General features: G+C 47.0%; 1 protein-coding gene across 2 annotated transcripts in view; it reads right to left on the reverse strand.

Moving 5' to 3' along the window:
* The window catches only part of HELZ2 (helicase with zinc finger 2), a 163974-nt gene that overhangs the window by 8609 nt on the left and 139612 nt on the right, over positions 1–15753 (reverse strand). For both annotated transcript variants that reach the window (XM_086932742.1, XM_086932741.1), the window contains exons 18-19: positions 5509–5665; positions 4850–5017 (exon numbers count right to left, since the gene is read on the reverse strand). In XM_086932742.1, coding sequence (XP_086788868.1) covers positions 4850–5017; positions 5509–5665 — 325 coding nt within the window. The remainder of the gene's footprint in view (positions 1–4849; positions 5018–5508; positions 5666–15753) is intronic.

Here is a 15753-nt window from a genome sequence, read left to right on the forward strand (position 1 = left end):
TTTGGCCCCACAGAGCGGACAGAGCTTAAACGGACTCCGCTCCATGCTGGAAAAGTTGCTGTCGAGTCGCGATGAGAAGGCCTCGATGTCCGAAGAGCAAAAACTCCGCTGATTCCGGCTCCGAGAGACGGAAGAACTCGAGACCGCACGCAAACAATACCGACGTAATAAATACAAGGCCTTTTGGCCGAATAAAGTTATGTTTTCTCGGTTCCGACAGAGAGACGTCGAGACCGCATCCGAACCCAATGGCGGAAAAAAACAATCTGGGGATGGAGCCGATGCCCATGCGCACTGTAGTCCAGGGGAGGAGCCACCTATCTCAGGACACTTCGAAGACTCTTCCAGGACAACAATGTGCGATCATCCGGACCCAACACTAGGCGGCGATCTAATGCTAAGATATGAATTTAGCAGCCCACATGCCTCGAACCTCTGTTTTCAGAGCATTGAGTTTGAGATGATTATCGGCAAGCCAGGATTGGGTGCTTCTGATCGTTGAGTTCAGGAGCAAAATGTCTTTGGGGGATTGTAATTTGAGATAAAGTTGGGTGTCATCGGCGTACATGTGAAAGTGTACATTGGATGCTTGTACCAAGGTGGTGAGAGGTTCCATAACTAGGTTGAGCAGAGTCGGGGATAGGGAGGATCCTTGAGGGACGCCAGCGATACAGGTATTGGCGAGGACATCAGGTTGTTGCTCTTGAATTTCTGCGACCTGTTGTGCAGAAAGGAAGTGAACCACTTGAGAACAGTTCCAGATATACCCATTCTTGTGTTTAGTAGTTCGAGTAAATTCTCATGTTTAACGGTGTTGAATGCTGAAGAGAGATCAAGAAGGATGAGGAGGCAGGTGTCGTTTTGGTCTAGGATTTGAAGTGCGTCGTCAATTATGTGAGTCATAGCAGTTTCTGTACTGTGCCCTGCTCGGAAGCCTGATTGATCAGTTTGATCTCCTCAACCCTCATCAATGTGTTTAGTCAATTTTAGTTGTGCGCATTTTTCCAGCAGTTTGGCGAGAGTGGGAATATTGGTAATGGGACGGTAATTGTTCAGATCAGAGGGGTCGGCTGTAGGTTTCTTTAGTAAAGGTGTGACTTGTCCAACTTTGAGGGAGTCAGGTATGGTTCCTTGTTGAAGTGAGCTGTTGATAATTTTAGTCCAGAGTGGGAGAAGCAAAGGGAATAAGTCTTTTACAACGTTAGCAGGCAGGGGGTCCGTGAGGTGATTGGATGGTTTCAAGGTGCTGAGCAGTTTGCCAATTTCTTCTTCAGAGTAGGTGCCAAAGGATGACCATGTAGCATTGTTTTTTGGTTCAGTGGGTGCTATGCAGTGGGGTTTGGAGTAGAGGCTTGCGTCAATGAGATCGCTCTTTATGTTGTCAGTTTTTTGGATAAAGAAAGCGGAGAAGTCTTCAAAGAAGGGGGCTTCGCGCACAGTGCTGAGTGGTTGGGGTTGTTCCTTGGATTGTGTTCTGATTAGCTCAAACAGTTTTCTCTGACGTTTTTTTGCTTGGTCGAGCTGGAGGCTGAAATCTGATTTTGAGCGTTTTATTTTCCTGAAATAGGCGTTTCTCTTTTTCTTCAGAGTTTTTAGGTGCAGTGCAGAGGGAGCTGATCTCCAGGTGCGTTCTGCCATTCGCATGTCTCGTCTATCCTCATTGAGACTCCCGTCGTACCATGGATTGGAGATTTTAGTGCAGACTCTTTTTAGCTGCATAGGTGCAGCCTCATTAATTATTGAGGTCATAGCGTTGAGATAGTGGTCAGTCAAGGATTGAACGTCCGTAGCGCCGGTAGGTGGAAGTAGGAGATTGCAGCTGTTAGGAGACAGAGCTTGGGTTGAGTTTTTTCAGGTCTCTTTTCCAGACATTGGGCTTGGAGGATTGAACCGGGTAAGTTTAACCATTTCATTGATGAAGAATGTGACAATATGATGATCTGACCAGTCACAGGGTTTGATGGACTAGAGTTGGATAGAGTCCTCTTTGGAGATAAGGTCGAGGATAGAGCCTTTCTCGTGGGTCGGACTGCTGCATATTTGGTTGAGGTCAAGGGCATTGAGGAAATTTTTAAGACTATTTACCACTGCGTCATTGCGATCGTTCCAGTGGAGGTTGAAGTCGCCAAGGTATATTTTGGTGAGCTGCCGTCCGGAATTGGTTGAGATCATATCCATGATTTGTTGGGAAACGGTGAGGTTGTCCCTGGGTGGGTGGTAAATGCCGTGAAGAGAGCATATCGGTTTGCCCTCACTGATAATGTCGAGGCAGATGGGGAGTGAGGAGTCAGTGAGGAGGTCTTCATGTCAAAACTACTGGAGAACATCAACTCTGGCAGATCTTTATCCGTTAAAGGAATCTTAAACGGTCTCAAATGAAAATTGGTTCTGGGTCCCATCGCCCTCTGTTTACTTCGGGGCCTCTTGGGTAGCATGAAGTCAGGCTATTCTATCTCCGTCCTGAGTGGTTGGGCATATTAGGGCACCCCTTTATATAGAGGAAAGTCCACTGCAGGAAATCAGAGGGATTCTCTTTACGTACTCCAATGTGGCCACCATCTTTGGCTTCGTATTTGCCTATAATGCCCCACTTGTTGGCACAACCTCTACCCTGTCTTTGTGCTGCTTGTGGCAAACAGGTCCCAGACAGTCTAACTGTGCTTGAGATGCACCCACCCTGGTTCCATTGCCCGTGCCAGATTAATCAAGCGGTTTCTTTCAAGGCCTCTAGGTGCCCCAACTTCAATGGTGATCGCCTTCCATGCCTTACAACAGTTCTTCTTGCTAGTTTGACCTTGTGCAGTCCACCAGGACTAGGAACACTTATTCTGGTAAGCATAGTCCTAATCCTCATGCAGTGAGGCAGGCGTACTTCGCTTGCAGATCAAGCAGCAAGGTGAGTTCATAGACTGCCCAGAATTGGGTCCAATTTGGAGGGAGAATGACAACTATGCACATGTTCCACTCTAGGTCCTTGTTGTCGTACTTCCATGGGTAAGTCTCCATGGAGTCTGGTCGCCGATTAGTCATGCAGTGACTGAGGAGGCCATGAGGTCTGTAGTATTGTCAATGTTGTTGTGTAAGTTGCAGAGAAATTAATATTCCACCTATACTTGGTTGTTGCCTTATTAACTCTTACTCTTAACCTGTATTTTTTTCGGCTTTTGCGATCTTAAGACTGACCAGTTGTGACATGTATTTAATGTGGGGTGTGGAGAAACAGGGCAACACCCGACCTTTAACCAAGATCTTATCGGAGGCTCTGAAGTATAGGCTGAAGGTTGTAGAACTTCTGGAAGCATTGGTAGAAACTGGTTCCTATGTCTCAATAGGAACCACAATTCCTCTATTTTTGCACTGCACCCCATGCATACGAGATCCCAGCCCTGGTCAAAGTTCACATTATTTTTTATGGGTAGACAACAAGTTGCAATCTTTTAAAAAAGCAATCGGTCCAAAAAATGCTCTTGTATCCATTTTCTCCTTCACTGGAACTATAGGGAGGCTCCTTCAAGTAAGAAATTAGTCTAAAATGCTTTCATTTCCATTTTTTTCTTCACAGGAACTATAGGCAGGTCCCTTCAAGTCGTCGGGATGGTCCTGTAAGGATTCAAAGGATCCAGCTAGTATCCACACCATTAAGATGGCTAATTTTTGTGTTCAAGAGTGTAATGCTGTTTGTGTATAAAGTAAGGCTTCTCAAGAGTTCAATTCTGGGTACATTCCCTGGTTTATGCACCTAGAGTTTCTTTAACAAACAGCTTTTTTAGTTTTTCTGTGTGAGGATTTTTACAGCTTAAAAAAAGGTTGACATTTCCTCAAAGGTAAAAGCTGCAGTTGCGGAGTCATTTTTGGCACCAACTGCACTTCCTTTTGGCTGGAGGTCAAGCAGCTTTCTCTGCTGGAAGCTGCATTGTCTTTTCGATAGGAGATCAAGGAGCAGTTCTCTGCACAAAAAGGAGATCGGAAATACCAATTTTGGTTTGGTTTTGAGGGAGACGGTAGAAAATGCCAAGTGTGTCTGATTTCTAAAGAAATGTAGATTCCAATGTTCAATCATCGTGAATGGATTGCTTGTTTCATATCCTTACTTAAAGCTAAAATAATATCAGGCGAATTCTGGGCAGGTCCGTCGCCTGATCTTGCTCCTGCTCTTCCAAATCCATTATGTAGCAACTCTAGGCAGAATCAATTTCTTTGACATCAGAGGTTCCTGCTTTGCAGCACAGGATTGTATCCTGCACCACACTTTCAGACAGGCGTCTCTATGTACATCAGCATGGAAATTATCCAGCCTGTTGCTCTTTTCACTTAAGATCTTGAAAGAAGCTGCACTCAAACATGACACAATCTTCGTGATACAGATGAAGACATAACGTACACATTTGCCGTCGACCTACCCATGGGCATGGACGACAATTCTTTAGTCAAAACTTTAATGGCGTTCCTCCAACCTCAACCTCTGAAAACAAATTGAAGAAAGCCGCAAAGTGGTCACACTTGCAAGTAAATGTATGCTGCTCTTACGTGCAGAGTTTGGACGTCAAAAACCAACCACAAATGAAGATGGTTTAGTCACTGATGAGAACATTTGTCTCTACAGTATCTGCCTTTCCAAAACAAAACCCGACATGATATTGCCTAAACCGTGGATGTCGGGTCAACCTCGTCACTAGTTATAGTGACTGTGTCAGAGTTCAAAGGTCAGTTACCTTAACTAAAAATAACAAGATTCTTTTCTGGGCCCTACCACTAGATGACAGGGGTATGCACGTTTATCAGGCAAAAACAGCACTATTAGCACTTCCTACTCCTCTCTGGCACTCTGGTGCCTCAATAGTGTACTTACCAAGGATGCACAGTCCCTCCTGGGCTCGGGTAATAGCGACGTTGACCTGGTTCGGGTCCGTGACAAATCCAAGGTTTCTATTCAGCCAGCTTTTGGTGGGCTTGACATCGGTTTCATGCTGAGAGCAGGACCGCACAGTGGACAGAATGACATATCGCCACTCATTGCCTGCAACAATCACAAAAGCATCATCAATGCCTGCAATCCACCAACACAATAATACAATCAGAACACAATCCCAGCAGAAACCTCACTGCATGCAATCAGGCGAAAAACTGCTGCTCAATATTGCAGGCAACACAAGTCCTGTTCTACAGATAAAACATGCACACACTCACAGTGCTGCACACTCACAAAAGCTACCTTCAACAAATAATCAAAGGAGCCGAATAGATCAGGTAAAAAGTCATATTCGTTCTCAAGCAAGCTTGATACCTCATGTCTCCACTTCAGCCACCATCTGGTTGATGTTGAAACTTCTCTGTATGCCTACCCATCAGTCACTCAGAAGAACAACTCAAGACTACCCACGGGTACTATCTGACCCTACTAAACTCAGGATGCTTCCCTTGCGCTCGCCACCCACCTAACCTAATCTACTTGTGTGACTCTCCCAACCACTGGAAATTTTAACCATGCAACTGTTTAGCAAACATCACCTTGGCTCTTCATGATGGTGCTGACGTTGATGCCACGAATGCCTTCTTTCCGCAGGAGTTTGCTGATTTCACCCACCTGGGCATTGTATGGAGTAAGAATGGCGATATCGCTGGCATGGATACTGCGGTCCAGGGTAAGCTGCTTTGCTATCCGCACCTACATCAGTAACGGGAGATCTGCATAAGCATATCACTTCCAAACTAATTCAAGACAGTGTAGCCATCGCTAAGGCCTTGCAACAACTAAGATCATGATTCTTAACAGTTTTCGGCCCTTCAACAGATTTTGCAGCCTTAAATAAGATTTTGAATGCATGTTAAAAGTAAAGTTTAAGTCCATCTTCTACAACGTTATGCTTTGATGAGGTTACAAACCAGTGCATCGCCAACCCCTGACACCTTCAACCGAGTTTTGCAAGAAAACATAGTTTGTTTTTGCATCTCTTGATTCACCACAACGACTTTCTATATGGGCTTATGGAGTACTTGCTGACGAAAGTACAGAATATTAAATCTGCATATTTCATTCATCCAAAGAAAATACAGAATTGATAATTAGGATCCTTTATTTTCACGCTTGCAATAACTTTTCTTTGGCTAACAATACAAAGAACCTGAACATACACATATGTACATCATTTTAAATAACCAAGCATAAGAATATCCACAATTATTAAATAAGCCATTTTGCTTACAAAATGAGGTAAATAGAAGCCTCGCTGATACCCGATTAGGCATCTGGGCCACTTAAAGTGAATTTAAATGTGTAACATTGTGAAGAATTTAGCAGTCTAATCCCCCACAGCCAGTTAAGGAAGAAGTGGTGTAAAGCAAACAGTCTACACCATCACCATCAAATGCTGTGCTTCGCAAGGTGGCGCAACAGGCTAGATTATGGAAAGAGGACCCCATCATAGTAGACCATGGGGGCAACAAACCATAAACTACCTTGGGAAGCACAAGCACTTAAACCAATCAATTTATTTCCAGATTTGTAAAATGATACGTACCATGGAAATGGCCACCATCGTCTGAAATCAGATACTGGATGAAAAAGCCTGGCTATGTCCCAAAAAGAGGATGAACCTAGTTCAGTTTGTAATAAATAGATGCTGCATGGCTTGGGTAAGCTACTCTGCTGCCCTAGTCACCAGTCTTCTGTTTTGCCCCAGATTACTCAAACTACAGTCCAGATCACAGAGCACCTCTAGTGGACTTGCAGGTCAACAGCAAAGCACAAGCTCTACTGGGTAGGGGCAGTGTGTACGTTTGATACCGTAGGCCTATGAGTAGTGGAAACTGTCAATCGGGGGCACGTGAAGTGAAATGAAGAGGATTTACAGGGGTGCGAACAAATACCCTGAGGCGTCAAGGCGCTGATGATGGTTTGTGCTGAAAAGAAGTATGGTTAGCGGGAGTATCAGTTCTAGAATTGCAGAGCCCTTGTGCTAGTGATGCAACTAGAGAGGAAGTTTCAGAGCTCGGCTGCGACATCGAAAAGGCTCTGCCTCCCCCACCTGGTCTTCAGAAATTTAGGAACAATCACACTGTTATGATTTGTTGACCACAGCTGTCTGCGTGCACATGCATCCGGTTGCTTGTCTTTTTGTTCTCTAGGTAGATGCTCTGAAACTGCAGTCTGGGATGAGGAGAATCCACATCAGCTCCTCTGCAAAACCAGTTTCTCAAGTGTTTTTTGAAACTCACCCACTGCTTTTTCCTTGCTATGCAGATTCTGCCTAGAAATCAACTTAACACAGCAAAGGAAATCCAGGGACAACCTGCTATCTAGTTTACCACTTGCACTAGCCCTTCCCCCGCTCTCTCTGCCGTCCCCAAGAGGAAAGCTCAAGAAAGACATGCACATCCCAATTAAGTGAGTTTTTGGGTTTAAAGAAACACAATGCTGGCTCTTGCTCCTCGCCTCAATTTAGGATTGTTGCTGACCCTCTTAAACTAGTAATTCATCTTCTGTTTGAGAAGACTGTCCACCAACCGAGAGGGAACCTGGCGAGTCAAAGTTTTCACATTCCAGACTAATTATCTGGGCTAGACACTAGAAGAAAAGTCCTCTTGTTATGTCTGGATTTTGGGGCAGAGGAAATGCCAAGGCAGGGGAGCAGGCCCTTGACCTTCAGGACAAAAAGCGAAGGCCACCTGAATAAGGTCTTGAGGGAGGTCACAGGGGAGAATGCCATGCAGGGAGCGAGGAGGACGTTCCAAACAAGCTGGTCGGAGTCACCTCAAAAAGTAATTCATCATCATCTTCATCACAGGTAGAGAAGCTGCAGAGATGCATTCTAGCACAAAGAGAATGGTTAGCTTGCACCATTCGCAATGTGAGCAGTATTTCAGGGAGCGTGCATCTGAGCCAATTAGGCAGAGATGTACTCACAAGGTTCTCTCTCACCCAAGTGTTGGTCACGCTTATTCAGAACTTTCTTGCATGGCATCCCTGATCCTAACCATTCTAGTGAAACATGTGCTTGAATTCGCGATTGACTACAGATTCCAAATTATTGGTACTAAACTGTGTTGGTCAAACCTGCTAGTCTAATGAGTACCACCGACAAGAAAACAAGTTACTTACCTGTAACTTTGGTTCCCCAGTATTGGCAACTTTCATAGATTCCCATGCTTTGTATCATTCCCCAGTCGTAGGAATGGGAGCCTCGGTAAATAAAAATACCATAGCAGTAAGTACAAAAGAGAAAACTAGGCCTAGGTCTAATCTCATTTTGTAGCTTGTCCACCTCTTTTTGTAAAAGACAAAAAATTCTGCAACAACCAATCAGAACAGCCTCACCCCTTACAACCCTCCTGAGAGAGCCTCAGATTTTCGTAGCCGTTGTGCAACAGCCACTATCTTAGTAAAAAGGCTGAGCTTTCCCAGGGGAGGAGGGTGGGCTCATGGGAATCTATGAAAGTCACCAATACTGGGGAACCAAAGTTATAGGTAAGTAACTTGTTTTCTTGCCCCAGTATTGGAACTTTCATAGATTCCCATGCTTTGTATCAGAGTAGCTAGCAGTAAGCCCTAAAAGCACATTTTTGTTATAAGAATATCACCACCTTGTCACATAGATAATCACATTGGAAAACCAAAGCATGTATATATATATATATATATATATATATATATATATATATATATATATATATATATATATATATATACACACACATATACATACATACATACACACACACTTGTTACATTAGTTACATTGTTACATTAGTAGCAAGGGCTATGATACAAAATGTCCAACACAGGAAGGAGGGATTGTAGGGAAAGCTCACCTCTTATTGAAAAAGATTCCTCAGGACTGCCTGTCCAACAGCTGCATCATTCTTCGTAGAAGAATCCAGGCAGTAGTGCTTCATGAAGGTATGCGTACTGCTCCACGTCGCTGCTCTGCAGATGTCCTTGATAGGGACTCCTGAAAATAGAGCCACTGACTATGCCACTGATCTTGTAGAATGTGCACGGGCTCTTTCGAGCGGTTTGCCGGTTTCTTGATGGCAGAACTGAATAGCACTGGAGATCCAGCGAGAAATGCTGTGCTTGGACAGCGGAAATCCCTTCCGCTGGGCACTGTATTAGACGAACAGTTGTGAGGATTTCCTAAAAGGTTTCGTGCGCTCCAAATAGAACTTTAGACACCTCTGAACGTCCAAAGAATGTATGGACCTCTCTGCTGGAGTAGTAGGTCGCGGAAAAAAAACCCCCAAAAAAACAAAAACAAAAAAAAAAAAGACTTCAAAATCAATTGTTCATTCAGATGGAATTAAGACGGAACCTTCGGGATTAACTTTGGGTTAGTCCGTAGGATCAGGACATCCCGCTTGAATTGTAGGAAAGGCTCCACGATAGTCAGAGCCTGGAGGTCGCTAATCCGTCTGGCCGAGGTCAATGCCAACAGAAGAGCTAGCTTCCAAGATAGGAATTTAAGGTCCGTTTTGTGAATGGGTTCAAACAGTGCTCTCAGCTGAGCCAAGACCAAATTAAGTTGCCAGACTGGTGGAGGAGGACAGACTGGAGGAAAAACCCTGAACAGGCCTTTCAAGAACTGCTTGACAATCCTAGCGGACCAAAGCGAAGAACCTGAAGATGTCCGTCTGAACCTTGAGATGGCTGCCAGATAAATAACAGAAGAATGAGCTAACCCAGATTTAGCCAGCGACAGGATATATGGCAAAATCTGATGCGGAGCTCAAGTGTAAGGGTGAAGATGTTGTTTCTGACACCAGAGGCAGAACCTTTTCCATTTTGCCCTAGAAGTTCTGTTCGTACTTGGAACTAGAGCTTGAGACAAGATGTCCCTACACTCCTTGGTGAGGTTCAGATTCTGGAATTCCCTGTACTCAGTAGCCACGCTGTCAAGTGAAGCGAGCTCGGGTCCGGATGGAGCACTTGACCCTGAGACCTAGTCAACAGAGAAGGAACCGGTTGCAGGCAAATTGGATGGTTCTGAGAAAGCACGAGGAGTTCTGTGTACCAGAAAAGTCGGGGCCACGCCGGTGCAATCAAGATCATTCTGCACAGATCCGCCTTGACTTTCCTGATCAACCTCGGGATTAGGGGTATCGGAGGAAAAGCGTAAAAGAATGCGCCGTACCAGGCAATCGAAAGCGCGTTCCCCAAGGACCCCGGATGGTGATCCCTGCTTGCATATATTCGGCATTTGGTGATCCCCGGAGTTTCAAACAGGTCTATGGTCGGGGTTCACCAGACCGAGAACACCTCCTCCAGAATGGTTTGGTCTAACTCCCATTTGTGACTGATCGATCTGACGACTCAGCACATCCGCTGTTATATTCAGCGAACCTGCGAGGTGTTCTGCTGTCAGAGACATATCGTGAAGAATCACCCAATCCCAAATCAGCTGAGCTTCTTTGTAGAGAATCTGGGATCTTGTCCCGCCCTGCTTGTTGATATAGTGCATGGCCGTTGTGTTGTCCGTCCGGACCAGCACTGAACGATTCTGAATTTGTGGCAGAAAAGCCTGCAAAGCTAATCAAATGGCTTTGAGTTCTAACAGGTTGATGTGGCACTTGCGTTGAACTGGATCCCAGTGACCGCTCACGTGCAGTTTCTGGAGCACCGCTCCCCAGCCTTCCAACGAGGCGTCCGTGGTGAGAACCATGGGAGAGGGAGGAAGTGTGAATGTTAATCCCTTCGCGGTGTTGTCTTTCACCAACTACCAGCCGCAAGCTCTTTTCATTACTATTGTTACCGTAATCCTGTCGTCGAAAGGGCCCTCGGCCTGGCACCATTGCTTGTCGAGCTGCTCTTGCAGTGGACGTATTCGCAGCCTGCAATGTGGAATCAATGGTATGCAGGAGGAGATCGATCCAAGCAGGGACTTGTAGAGCCGTACTGACCGGGATTTCCTCTTCAGCAAGAGGCGAGCCGATAGCATCAATTTGTTTTGACGTTCCTCCGTTGGGTAAGCCTTGCAGCGTTTCGTGTCCAGAATGGATCCCAGAAACCTTGCTGACCTGGATGGTTGAATAACCGATTTGTCCTTGTTGAGCTGAAGGCCCAGGTGGTTGAACAGTTGGATGCAGGTTGTAATGGCCTTGGAAGTTCCCTGGAAAGATGAAGCCTTGACCAGCCAGTCGTCCAGGTAGGGAAAAACTTCCAGAGATTGTTTCCTGAGGAATGCTGCCACCGGAGCCAACACCTTTGTAAATATCATTGGTGCAGACCGGAGACCAAAAGGAAGTACTTTCAACTGAAAATGGCTCTTGCCTACTGTGAAGCACAAGTATTGTCTGTGAGCTGGATGGATCGGCACATGGAAATAAGCATCCTCTAAATCCAGAGTCGCCATGTAGTCTCATGGATTTAGCAGACGAAGAATATCCTGGAGAGTGACCATCCTGAAGGATAGCTTGATGAGATAGGTGTTGAGCTCCCGTAGATCTAATATGGGGCGCCATTTTTCTGTTTTGCAAACCAGGAAGAACCTGGAATAAAACCCTTTCCCCCTTTGTGAGAGAGGTACAGGCTCTATTGCCCCCTTGATGAAAAGCTGGTGGGCGTCCAGACGTAGCAGTCCCAGATGTTTCGACTCGTTGGCGCCTGGAGCTCTGTTTGGAGGAAGATGTTAAAATTCCAACGTGTGGCCACTCGGAAGGTTATTACATCAGACCAGCGGGTCCTGAATATCGTTCAAACTGCTTAGACAATTAGAAATCCTGCCCCCCACTGATGTTATCGGAGGGGTAGGAACAGTAGAGAGCCGTGAGGCCGCTATTGACGTTTGGAGCTATCCCGCCCTTGACGCCCTCTCTGTGATTGGCGAGAGAAAGACGCCGACTGGCCTTGGCGTTGATTGGAGTATTGGGGTTTGTAAGATTGGGGGGATTGCGAATATTGTGTTGTATTGTATGGTATATTCATATAGCACGAAAACTGTCACCCAAAGGGTATCCTGGCGCTTTGACTTTGTCCAGCCATATGCGATGTTATACTGCCTCGGTCTTTACACTGTCCTAGGGAAGAGGTCTGTTTTTAATCCTTTTTTAAAGGAGGAAAGAATATGAAGAGTACCGCTGTTGGTTGCAACCTCTGTATGAGGAAAAACCTCTCCCACCTTTGAATGGAACTTTGCGGTACTTCAAAGACCCCAAGGACTTCACCGTGTCCGTGTCTTTTTTTTATTTTTTAAACCTTTATTATGCAATTTCGGCAAACAGGTACGGGCCTACAACCACCTGGCCGGCCTCGGCTACTTCGTAGAGCACATTAGCAACTTTACGGCAACTCAATGGCACACCGATATAAATAGCAAGCATAGCGAGTTACACCATAACCAGAGCGTCCACCGAGTACCATGAGAAATGAAGGTTAATTTTAAATATATAGAATATAAAGGATCAATAGCCGCACAATCTAGCAAGGAGTACCGGATGGGCAATGCATCAAACAGGGCAGTGAAACAGCAAACGTTTTCAAAATATCAGTGCAAAGGCTATCGTTAGGTAGGCAGAAACCATGCAAGCAATACACCAGCCATCGCCCATCCCGGCACATAAGACAACCCTGATACCTCCCGCAGGACCGCAAGAAGCTGAAAACAGCGAGGGCATCCCCCTAACCCAGCATATCGATCCAGAGGAAATAGAAAGAGAAAGGCACAGAAAGAAAACACAAGAAAGAGAAAGGAAGAGAAAAGGCCCATAGTAACTAAGGGAAACAAAACAAGAACCCCAGCCCCCAACCCCCCACCCTGCACCCCTGCAGAGGCTACGGCCTACCCCCCCCTAGCAGCGTGCCTGTCGCCCTCAAATGGAAAACTCGAAATGTAGCAAGAAAGACGTAGCTAAGATAAGGCTATAGAACAAAGAATAGATAAACCCAAGTTCCCCAGCTCACCAACCCCCCACCCTGCACGTTGAAGAGGCTACGGCCCACCCCCCAACTAACGTGCCCGTCACCCCAAAAAGTCCCAATGAAAGGGAAGAAACGGGGGGAAAGTCATGGATACCGAATCCCCACCCATCCCCCGCCCACACCTTGTAGCTTAGGCTCGAGCACGAAAGACCCACAAATCACCAAACAAGAAAGGCGGCATAGCACAGATCAAAAAACGTCCTCAGCTCAATTGCAACCCGGGTATCCATCCTGCAATCCACGAAAGAAAAGTTCACCCCTGGCCCACCTTGACCCTGCCATCAATACGCGGTCCCTGATATTTAGCAGCACAGTACAATCCCAAACAGTCAGAATAGTCAGGTGAACCAATCAGAACCAACGTCTTGGGGAACTCCATCAGCAGGGGGCCAAGAAGACAGCAAGTACAAACGCGGAGGCGCTGTAGAAAGGTACCAGGCCAATCACCCAAGTCGCGGCACAGTACAAGCTGCTGGAAGTGGTTGGGCAAAGGAGCAGCGTAAAGATGGCGATCCAACTGCTTGCCAGCGTCAGGCCCCAATGTCACATGCACACAGTCAATCAACTGTAACTCGTCCCCAATACTAGGCAGGGCCCCCCGCGGACACATCTGTAGGTAGACGACAGGTACATCCAGTGGGGATCGTCCGAGTCCTCATCAGTCGGTGAGGCAAAAATAACGTCCAGGTTACGCCCGAGTCTCCTGACCTCCCTTACCCAGGCAAGGCGGAGGGAGCCCAAGGCAACAACAAGATCCCGAACCGTAGGTTCCATAGCGTACGTCTGGCACAGACTCGCTTGCACTCAGTATAGTGTCTGCCCCATCCGGCGCCAGCAGCTTGCACAGTCGCACCCGGTCGATGGATTAACCATATAAGTAACAAACGGGTAGACACCACACAAAGCGAACACTAGCGATCCGCCGTTCCGCAATGGCCGCAAACATGCCACTCCATCCGCGGGCGACTGATAGGGAGCGCATGCAATGGTAGCGCTGAGCTGTATGAGGTCACATCACCACTGGTAGTTTCGCCAGCAGCATACCAGGATGTCGATCTCCATAGCACTGAGGTCCGCAAAAGAGACACAGGTCTGCCCCAAGTCCACAAGTTTGTGTAGCGTTGCACCCGGTCCAAAATGGCGCCCCTCCGCCCGTCCAGCCGGTCCAAACAAGCAGCCCAAGGACAAAAGAAAAGTCTTACTGTCCGATGGTGCAGAATCTCCAACCGCGGCCGTATCCTCGGCAGCGCTAGTCAGTCACAGCCGCCTGAGCAGTTCAAATGCCGCCACCCGCGATTCCGAGCGACGGGTGACTCGGCCTGCGGAGCCTCGCCCTCAAGTGAACTCAGCCACCGGCTTCAACCTCCGGCCCCTCGGACCGTGGACGGGCTCAGTCTCAGTCCAGGCGGAGAGGATCAGGAAGGAGGGTTGCCGGGCCCATCCAGACACGGGAGTTGCAGCAAACCAATCCTCAAGTCTTCCGACGCCGCAACAGGTCGACCCCGAGCTTGTGTAAGCGGGGGAAAACAGGATGGTGAAAGGATTAATGCCGTGGCGAGCGTAGCTCGCAAACTAAGCGGCCATCTCGCTTCGCGCTCGGCCACGCCCCCGTCCGTGTCCTTTTTGATGCCTTGAAGGGCCTCATCCACATGCTTTCTGAAAAGCATGTCTCCATCGTATGGCAAATCTAAGATCTTGTTCTGGACCTCCTGGCGAAACCAGGTTGCCCGCAGCCAGCCCTGGCGCCTTAACACAGCTGAACCCACCAGGGCACGAAAAGCAGTAGTCGCTATGTCCATAGCACAATCTATCACCTCCGAAGAGGAACGCTCTCCTTCCCTCAGAACCTTCCTGGCCTCATCTTTCGCTGCGTCTGGAAGCGGATCCACAAACGGGGATAAATCGCACCACATCTGGCGATCATACCTGCCCAAGATGGCAGGAGCGTTAGAAGCTCGAACTAGGAGGCTGGCCATGGTAGAGAATCTTTTGCCCACATTGTCCAGACGTCTCCCTTCTTTTTCTGGCGGTGTTGTAAGTGGTGTCGATGGATTTTTAGACTTGCTTTGCGCCGCTTGGGAAAGGACTGAATCTGGTTTTGGTTGTCCAATTAGGCAAGCTGGACTGCCCTCTGGCGTTTTATACTTCTCCAGCCGGGGAAGAACAGGGATGACTGTTGCAGGATTTTGCATGACTTTAATAACTTCTGACCATACATGTTCTATTATTGGGATTGACCGAATGGACTTTCTGTAAGGTTCTTTAAAGTCATAAAGGAAGCAGTCTGTCTGAACAGTAGTAATCGGCAGGCCAAATCTCTTAGACGCCCTCTCCATAAGGTTATGGAAACCTCCAATGTCAGCTTGAGGGGAGGTAGCAGTATCCGGCACTTGTGCATCCGGGTCCTGAAAGTCATCATCATAACTTCTATCTGGATCATGAGAAGGATCTCACTAAAGATTTTCATCAGAGGAGACAGTCATCCTGAACGGTCACCACCTCTTGGTAACTCTCTCTGGGTTCTGGTTCCGCAACTCGTGAAACCACAGGTGTCACTGCCACCGCAGGAGTAGAAGAACAGATGGAGAAGGAGGACGCTCCTGTTGTACTGCAGTTTGAGATGGAAACCTCTTCCTATAATCCTGCAACATTAACTGCAAATCCGAAATTAAAGAAGACGGCATTGCCACCATATCCTGACTTAAGTTCTGTGGAGGCCTGTCTTGTTCGACATATTGGCTCCCTTCATCGTAATATTCCTCAGAATCTGTATCCTGACACTTTACTTGTAAGTCCGATGGGCAGTAGGCATCCCCATAAGGACCATCATCACCCTCGTCGTC

The sequence above is a fragment of the Lissotriton vulgaris genome, chromosome 7 (genome assembly GCF_964263255.1).
Source record: "Lissotriton vulgaris chromosome 7, aLisVul1.2, whole genome shotgun sequence".
In the NCBI taxonomy this organism is placed as follows: Eukaryota; Metazoa; Chordata; class Amphibia; order Caudata; family Salamandridae; genus Lissotriton; species Lissotriton vulgaris.